Consider the following 10,000-nt stretch of genomic DNA (forward strand, 5'->3'; position numbering starts at 1 on the left):
AATCATCCTCACATATAAAAATAGCAAATTGCATTAAAATTTATATAAGATATTTTCAGCTTATATAAATCTGTAAGTAGCTTCCATGGCACATATCACGGCAAACAGCTTTGAATACATTCTCTGGTGAGACACCATTCATAGAGATGAAAGATATAGCCTATATTGACTTAATGCTTAAAATATGCCACAAGTAATAAGCTTCAGGCTTAACAACAACAAAACACACACACACACACACACACACAAGCAAAAACTGCCCAAAAGCTTGAGTGATAAATTCTGATATCCTTTACTGCCTCCAATTTGAAAAATATTTTATTTCTCCTGGTTTTACTTCTTAACACATGCCACAAAATCTTAATTCTAAAACTCTTACTATAACTGCTTTATTCATATTTCCAAACTGAAATAAGGATGATAGTCTGGCAGTAGTTAGAGTCCTGTAAATATCACTAGTAAAACTTTGCTATTTGAACACAGTAATTGTTAATCTACTTTAGACAGACTATTAATTTTAAGCTCTAGATGCTTCCATGTCTAATTGATCAAAGGCTCAACTTTTAAAAATATAAAGTTATAAATGTGTTGGATACATTTTTAACAGATACATTTCTAGGTCTTGGTATATAAATATTGATGGGCCAATTGACTTAATAGTTTAGGTCAGAAGGCAGTTAATAGAGAAAGTTTTTAAAAGTCAATCTTTCTGTTTCTGAAGGTGAACAAGCCTACAAACTGGCAAATTCCTCACATTAGATCTGTGCATTTGATATTCTACAGAAAAAGAAAAAACATTTTACCAGCCTTGTTATGAAAAATGAACTGTTAAGATTTAAAACTAACCACATAAACTGTAAAGTGTTTTCTTTTTCTTAAATATAGCTAATTGTACCACAAAGGAAAAAAAGAAATCTGAGAGAAATAAAAAATGCCACAATAATAGTTTTGATAACTCTTAAGAGAATATCTTATGATTTAAATTTTTGGATTCATCATTTAAAGAACTTGTAAAAACATGCCAGTACTACCACTGCTCCAAGTAACACAAAATAAAGCGTAAAAACTTCAACTCATTGTTTAGTATTAGAAGTGTCTTTTTGTTTTCTCTTTTGGAAGGACAAGTTATCAGGAAGTTAATACAATTGGCAAAAATATGTTACTCTTCTTCAGATACGAAAAAATTATCTAGCCCAGGATAATACCAAAGCCAGCAATTTATTAATGCAGGTAAACTACTTTTTTTGTCATTTTCCATATTCTTACTTAGATGAATTATTTATGGCTTGTTTGGTGCCTCAAAGAAATTATATATTATCCGAAGACCAAAAACCAAACTAAACCACATTTTAATAGGATTTAAATGGTTAAGCACTGGCTGTGCCAAACACAAACAGTAGAGAAATGAGAAAAATTATTTTCAAAGTTTGGAAAAATAGCCATAGAATACTATTTGTTCACTGATCATATTGCAGATTTATGTAATTAATAAACAGTTGGATAGTAACAATTTAAGGTAAACCTCCATTTTTCTATTAATTATTTCATCCATTATCTAAAATTATGCCTTTCAAACAGCAGGCATTCAATAAACATTTTGAATGACTATACAACTCAAAGAAGTTAATTTATAAATAAAATTTGTCTGATCGTATTTGTCTATTTGACATACAGAATCAGACTACTTTAATTTCCCAATCAGAGACATATGCCTTTGAACATCCACACAATTTCATTGAGATACACACTTTCCTCATAAACATAAATACCACATCTGTGGCATAATCTGTAACACATAACACAGTATTTTATACACATACCAATTCCACATTTCACTTCTGCAATTTCCAAGTGTTGATGAATTACTAGTTGCCAAAGAAGTCACGTTATATACAACAAACCTTCAGTTTAAATAAGGAATAAGCTTGCTGTTAACTTAGTTTGAAATGTTAACAACCTTTAGGCTGTTAACATAACAACTGGCCATTAATGTGGTAATGACCGATTTAGGAGGAAATTGTACTTGGAGAAATGAATATATTGGCAATCAGGACAAGGGTTTTATTTTAAAAGATAGGAAAATTTTTTAAAAAGTTAACAAGCATTAAAAGTTTGAACCTATCAGTAATTAACCAGACAAAAAGCAATATATAGACTCTTTTAGAGATAGATAGAATTTCTGATTTCTGATATGAAACTATTTTGAAAATTCCCTTCAACAAAACATTTATTTGAGATAGCAAATGGCAGTTGAACATTGTATTTTTATTACTATAAGGAAGAATAAAATAAAACAAGTTTAAGGTTACTTTCTCTGCTCAATATTATATAGACGATTGCAAAACAGCTTTACTCAGGACCGATGTATTTCAGTGGCAAATCTACATTTTTGATTTTAAAAATCCAGATCTTTCAAGAGCTTTTCATTAAATTTCACTCAAATCTATCTTTATTACTTATTAGGATACCTCAACCTTGCCAAGACTATATAAACTTATTGTTTTGGCATTCTTACATAAATCCACTTGAGATACTGTAGTTGTAAACAAATGTAAAAGTTAAAAAAAAAAAGTCAAAAATCCATGAGTGTTGATTGGTAAAGATGAAGCAAAATTAGCAAGCTCTGTTAAATCACTACAAGCAAATACAAATGCTTTATGTGGAAATGAGGCTCTAATTCACAATGAGCAGAGGAGAAATTTTTATTTCAAAGAGAAAAGTTCAAAGACTGCAGTTCTAAAAGAATTCACGCAATAAGTTAATTCTGATTAGTTTTGCCACCGCAATGAGGAAAATCCTGGCTATAGAGATTCACTTCCCATTGTTGGCAACTTGCATGTATTTTGTGCCCTCAGATCACTGAGAAGTGGTAACAAGTGGTCATAATTAGTCAGGAGGCTGTCAGATGAGGCAGTCCTAAGATGGGGAAAGAGAAGAATCTGAAAAACAGTACTGAATTCACCCTCTTGTAACTATCATTAATCAAACAGTATGTTTTTATATATCAAGATTAAAATGGACTGAAAATAACTGAGTTATATACTAAGAAGGACCAAATTTCCTAGAAAGGACCTCCCCAAATGGCCAAGACAGTTAAGGAGTTACGGCTGATTGATAAATTTTGTGCCATAAGAGAAAAAAATTTTAAATAAATCGCTTAATGTCAGACTAGAAAAATGATTAATTGTATCAAATATGAAAACTCAAATGATGCCATATATCATTTCTTAAATTTGATTGATCCTACTTTATTAATAAAAGTAATTTGCAGCTGAATCAAGTCACAAAGTTCCCTGGAAAGAAAAATAATTTTTCTTAAATAGAAGTTCATGTGTTAAGTACTGAATACTGAGAAACAAAGCTAAATTGACTTCATGGCTTCAAAAGCAAGAACATCTGTATTGTACTGAAACTGTTCAGATGTCTACGGTTCGGAGTATGAGTATCTTTTCCCCAAAATGATGGTGATCTTTCCTTTGTTAATTTCCATAAAGCTACTGGCAAGTGTGAGACTGTTAATGCTAAGTGATGTCTTTGTGATGACGAGTTGGAATGCCATGGAGGAAAGACGAATTCTACACTTGGGGAAAGTTTTCAAAACTGTACAATAAAATACTAATAAATGCCATTTAAGAATTACAAACAGAATTTCTCTGACAAATTTGAAACAGAAAGATAGCTGAATAATTTTATGTTATGCTCAGTCTACCTTGTCACCTGTGGTCTAATAAAAAATTTGTATGATGATTTCTACAAAATATATACTTGACATGAACTGGCAGTTTCAATACAGGCAGTGGAATAACCTGTCCCTAATATGGGCATACAAGCAAGCCAAATCGAAACACTTTAGATATTGTGTGCTGTTGACTGTTGCTTAAGCAATAATTTGCATAATAGGCACCTGGCAACAATTTGAAGGCTGACAGGTCAACATCTTTCAGGAATATAGGCTGGTAGTAAGGAAATGAAACAAATAAACAAAAAATACACTTACAAAAGTATTTTAAAAGGAATCCAGTCATCACTGGTGTGCAAGGATAATTCCTACCTCAGATAGTCTCTGCGACAAAGGATAAGATTAGCTTTAGTGTACAGGGTGGAGCCCACCTCTCCCAAACGACAGTCACAGCAGGCACACTTCAGGCAGTCTTCATGCCAGTATTTGTCCAGTGCCTTTAGAAGATACCGGTCCTTGATCTTTCGGTTGCAGCCAGCACAACCTTTCGGCTTGGTGTCTGGCTGGACTGAGAGCATTTGTATACCTAAAGGAAGATAGGAAAAAAAAAAAGAGAGAGAGAGAGAGAGAGCTGGGACTTACAAGAAAGAATCAGAAGATGTCAAAAGATCTCAAACAAGTTAAATATTTAACTTTGCATTTTTTCAAAGAATATTAGACTTTCTTTTTTAGGGCCATACTAAAATCAAACTAAATTTTGGAAACAGGAAGGCTCAAACTATATAAAGTCCTTGTTAGAGAATTTGTAAAGTCAAACATATAAAGTGGCAAAAGTAATTAATTCGTGTTGTACATAAGTAAGATTACCTCATTTACACGAAGTTAAAACACATTAAATAAGTTTGTAGTGTCCCCATTCTCTACACAGAGTGGTTCCTTCAGGAATAAAATGCGAGTAAATGGCTAACAATCTTAAAAGAAAGTTATTTAACAAACTACTCCATGCGCACTCTATAGGAGTCAAAATTGAGGGGTTTTAATTGATTAAAAATTTCACTTAATATGTGTGTGCTGATGGAAGGAGAGTGTACTCTCATGGGATTATACTATCCTTACTTAGCAGTAGAAATGTTTACAGTTAAGTACACAGTAGAGTCACCCCAAAAGCTCACCAATCCTATATTACTTCTTTGCATCCAAAAAATTTTGTGCCCTTGACATTTCAAAATATTCATCATATTAAAATAAAAAAAAATATACTTACAAGCATCATTCAGTGCCCTGTTAATGGCAGATTACCTAACAGTATAGTACTACGTGTTTTTCTAATAAAACTAAAATATGTGATTATGTAATTTATTACCATAAACATGCACTTATTTATTTTATAGAAGAAAAAGCAATAGAAGGCAAAGTCTAAATATACATAAAATTACACATATAAAGATAAATGTATTATATACATATATTATATAATGCTATACTATATATAAAGACATTTCTATATTTTGGAGATATATTTCCATCATAAATAAAGAGTCTAGCTGGGTTCAATGGGTTTTACAACTTGACCGAATTTTTTTTCAATGAAAGAAGATTCACCTTTGAATTTTTTCTGCTTTCCTTTAAAAAAAAAAGCTGGACCAACTATTCAGAGCTTCACATTTATCAACTAACACATTTAAAGCACTATAAAATACCACAGATATCATAAATTCCAAATCGTTCATTTTACAAATTATGATCCACAGGGGCCTGAGAGACATTGAGGAAGTTGCTCAAAGCTGAACAACAGTTAAACATTAGACTTGGTGGCTTTCTTACAGTCCAGAGATTACACTACTGTATCATACTTCCTCGGCATAAAGTTTTTAAACTTGGACATGGAAGGATACAAAACATCAAATATACACGCATTCGAAACAGTTTCAAGGAAAGAAATGTCATAATTTGAGTATTTTCTGAATATTTTTCTACTCCAAAATAGTTAAACCTTCATCAGGTTCCTTTAATGTCTTATGAAGGAGGCTTCATCTCTACTACCTTCGCAATCATTTTCTTTTATAACCACCCTAATAAGAGACATGAAGGCAACATATCCTCACAGCTGAAAACTTTTCTAGCTACAAATAATACATGAATTGCAAGAATATTGTTATGAAGTTGAGCTTCCATTAGAAAATAACTTGGTAGAGTAATGGAATAGGGAATAACACAGAAGAAAACAGAGTAGCTGTTCTTTCTGTATGATATGCATAGCCGTGGTCTACGGAGCTGCAAACTAGCAGCTGGGTTTGTACAGAAGAGCAGGTGGTATTCCTGTAGCCTGCTTTCTGTTCCTTTTCTTTGAAGGAGCTAAGGGTCTAGTGTAGATTAATCATAACCCTTGATAGCTCTGCTAAATCTCACTCTCTAGAACTTCTAACAAATGAAGTTTCTTTGATCAGAACTAGTTACTGTCTTCTAGCAAGGTTCCACAAGGGATGAATCCCATTAATTATAGCACAGATCATACCCTAGTGCCTCTTAACCATATACCTGGGGGAGGGGGGAACTTTTGATTTACTAAATGACATTCTGGATTTCATTATTGAAAATATCTAGAGATATTTTAAGAGTGGCTATTCTAATTATCCAATTTATAAGGCTATTATTTTTTTTATATCACAAAGCTAAAATTTTTTTGTAAAAATCCTTCTTAGTGGTAGCTAAGCTATATATATTTCCCTATGTTGTGTATACCAACATTTGGCACAAGCGACACTACCCTGCTTGTCTTCACAAAATGTTTTTGTTGTGTTGACATTTTAATTTAGCACTCAGAGGCCAATTAATATTTGAAACTCTTACATTCTGTTTGGCCTTGGGCATAAAAGGAGTTTGATATTTTACACACTCCATCCTGGTATTGTTTTTTTAGACAAAACCATCACATTTCTCTTGCAAAAGAAATCTTTTCAATACTCTGCAACTTTACCAGCTTTCTAAAAAGAACTATTTTGTAGTCACCACTTTGCCATGAACCTAAAAGGCATAAAACAGCCTCCCCTCACTACCCAGAAGTACACGTCTGGGTAGAGTTATGTGTTTGGAGCTGAGAAACATTTCACAAGTTGCTCATAGCACATCAGGACTCATAACTAGTTTTAGATTGGCATGTAAATTGTTCTGAGGGAAATTCTTATTGCCTCTGAGACCCTGCCATTCTGAGTTATTTGACAGTTTAAGGGAAATCATAATTAAAAAAAAGACATAAATAATAGCCTGTGCAGTGTGGTGTGCAGAAATAAGTAGAACCATTTCATTTAAACTCTGGTGAGCTTTTAATTGCCTGGATTGCATTGTGAGGCGGCCTAACGGTTGATTGCCTCCATTATGTTCCCTTGTTCTGTGCCATTCATCCGCGCAGTCTCAGCTTCAGTAGTTAACACAACAAAGTAACCACAACTCCACAACACACAGGGGTTTAAAAAAATAATCATAATAAAAGATTTGCAGCACTTAGACACAGTCTTTTATATTTTTGGACTAACTACACAATGAATGGAAAACATTTTGTCCCCATCGGAAGATTCACTGAGAACAATTTGGGAAAAGGAATTGGAAGAGGGAATACATAAAGGGGCTTGGCAGAGATGAGGTGCCTCAGGAAGATGCTAAAATGGGAATGCAGGTTCTGCAGCTGGGAGCAGTGACACAGATTAAAAGAATTTGGCCAACACAGCCATTCGATTGCCAAGAGGTACCAAACAAAAGATTTTCTCTCTTCCTGCCCATCTTCATCCTCTCCCAGCCCCCAGCCCTGATTGGAGAACTGGATTGGGCCTAAAAGCTTGTTTCTCTCTGTTCACTGGCCCAGAGCATCCCTACAGGCTGAAGCCCCCTAAGGGACAACAATGCAAATAGATGTCCCCAGATCTCAGGCGCTGGAGCTGCTTAACTCTGTTCTGCCCCTTCAACTCCCACCTCCCCCCCACCAAAAAAAAACCCACCACCCCCTCCCCTTTTTGAGCAATGGAGCTGGGAACCAATTTGATTCCCTTTTTCTCCAATGCAGCTGCAAGGCTCAGAGATACTGACATTTTTCCACTCTTATCAGTTTAATTACAGTTACCATGGCAGCAAAGTGCTAGTGCTTGGCAAAGGCCAACAAGAGATTTGCAAGACTGAGTTCAATTTTGATGCAGCTCACATGCAAAATAAAAAAAAAATAAGAAACATACATACACTCTAACAAAGAATCCCTTGCGGAGTTATGCTCCAGCCTTTTGTGGTTGTGTCTTTGCAGCCACACAGCGATGATTTGCAAAGAATGTAGCAGTATTTGTTGCACCTAGCAAGATTAATTGGTTTAAGCAGCAGTCTTTCAAAGCAGTTACGGCAATAATATTTTGGATCTTTTAGAAAGACACAAAAGCAGCGGAAGAGCAGGGAGGCTTTTGAGGAGCCAAGAGTGCCGAGCGCCGGCAAAGTGCATCTATGATAGATTGTAACCTTACCAAAACTTTTCTCCTTTTTCTGCATGAGTTGACTTAGGCGTGCCTGAGTTGCAGCGGCTTCGCATTGAGCACCAAGCCCAGAGGTAGACGTAGAAGGGAGTCTCCTTGAATAAGCTCAAGTGTGGACCTGGTGCGCAGCCCACACAGCGGAGGACTGACTATTGTGAAGCCACTTTAGGAGCGGGTCGGAGTGGCGGCGGGGGGTGGGGGAAGGGATGAGGGCGACCAGACGAGACAGGGCGCACACACAGAGCCCCTCGCAGTGTGGCAGTGTGCAAAATGATGGCGAATGACAAAGCCACATGCTTCCCTAACTCTGCCCGTAATCCTAAAATCCCAGCGGCCCCTTTTAGCTTCGTGGTAACAAATGGATTTGATTAAACTGTCACATGCAGGGTTAGCATAGCATATCATGTTCAATATGAAAAAGATCATAAATCTGAGTTGTATTTCATAACGGCTATGTGGGTAGCCCCTGTAAAAATGCACTGCATCAGTTCGAATCTCAACCTATTAGGACATAGGCACCCTGCTCCACGGAACCTCTCTCTTCTGGTCACTTCTCCCCGACCAGCCCCTTCTCCCCAAATAGTCACTTTTCCTTCTCGTAGGAACCACATTTTTGTTATGGCAGAGTGGGGAGAAGCAGAAGTGTCAACAAGAACCAAAAGATTGTAATTTCAACTCTTGGGGTGGAGGGGATCAAGAATTCCAGTAAGTAAGGAGAAGGGGGGTCTGTAACCAACCTAGGACCGAATTCCCTTCCTATGGGCTTGGCCCGAGTGAACATGTCCTAATTCCAAACTCTCTCTGCCCCTCTGTCCCTGGAAGTCAGGGGTGTGGAAATGCTGCAGTTCATCGTGAACTTTGACTATTATCCACTCGAGTCGTACTTGAGACGTTCCGCGCCGCAGCCGCTCTCCCTCCTTCCATCCACATCTTCCGCCTGCATCTATTTCATGTCTCATCATAAAAATAATGAAGCCTCACATGATTTAAACAAAACCGTCTCAGCAGAGCTGCAGCCCGAGCGAAAGTTGCAGTGCGGAGCTGGGCTGCAGCTCCAGTTTATGCCTCATTAGGAGGCTTGGGGAAGAAAAAAATACCCACATCCGCACACGCACGCGCGCACCCGCAGACACACACACCACAAATAAGCCGACGCGTGTGTACACAGTTGCTGCACTTACCTTCTCAATTAAGCGATACAGGGGGAGGCCGTTCAGAAAGCACAGTGGCTGCTTTGTAGCTCTTCTCCTTGGGAAAGGTCAAAAAGAAGCATTGTTTGAAAAAAGGGGGGGGGGATTTCTATTTTTTAAGTTTAAAATAATGAGGTCCTCAAGGATCCGCCAAGTAATGGTGTTGACCGCATCTGAGCCACAGGTGTCCTCCTTTTAGGCAACTGCAGTCCGAGGCTGTCTCTCTCTCCGTCCTGGCTCAAGACAACTTACCCAGCAGCACGCGAGGAGCCGAGCTGAAGGAAGCCCCGGCTCTCAGCTGCAAAACGCAATCCCTTCCCAGCCAGACATAATACAGCCAAAGAAAAGGTCACTCAGTTATTACTGAGCCGGCGGAGCCCAGGCAGCGCTTGTCAAGACCACAGAGAAGCAGCTCCCTTCCGATTTAAGACTATTTACCTCTCGCCCCCACCCCTCCCCTCTTCTCTCCTTTCCTTCTCTCCCTCCCTCTCTCGCTGGCTCCCTCGCGCTCGCTCTCGTGTGCCTGTTCTGCAGCTCAGTCAAGTACAGCCGCCCTCGGAAAGTGCAAAGCAGCCGCGAGACAGATCCGGCTTTGTTGCTAATTTCCCAAGGTGAAAATTTAC

At 37.4% G+C, this 10,000-nt stretch overlaps 1 protein-coding gene across 3 annotated transcripts in view; it reads right to left on the bottom strand.

Annotated features, from left to right (window-relative positions):
- The window catches only part of LMO3 (LIM domain only 3), a 52,904-nt gene that overhangs the window by 41,571 nt on the left and 1,333 nt on the right, over nucleotides 1-10,000 (bottom strand). Inside the window, exons 1-2 of one of the 3 annotated variants that reach the window (XM_006912660.1) lie at nucleotides 9,072-9,209; nucleotides 4,052-4,265 (exon numbers count right to left, since the gene is read on the bottom strand). In XM_006912660.1, coding sequence (XP_006912722.1) covers nucleotides 4,052-4,265; nucleotides 9,072-9,117 — 260 coding nt within the window. In that variant the 5' untranslated portion in view covers nucleotides 9,118-9,209. Of the gene's footprint in view, nucleotides 1-4,051; nucleotides 4,266-8,178; nucleotides 8,204-9,071; nucleotides 9,210-9,368; nucleotides 9,436-10,000 lie in introns of those variants that run through there. The other 2 variants (XM_006912662.1, XM_006912661.1) reach the window with 2 other exon arrangements.

The sequence above is a fragment of the Pteropus alecto genome, unplaced genomic scaffold (genome assembly GCF_000325575.1).
Source record: "Pteropus alecto unplaced genomic scaffold, ASM32557v1 scaffold103, whole genome shotgun sequence".
NCBI classification, from domain to species: domain Eukaryota; kingdom Metazoa; phylum Chordata; class Mammalia; order Chiroptera; family Pteropodidae; genus Pteropus; species Pteropus alecto.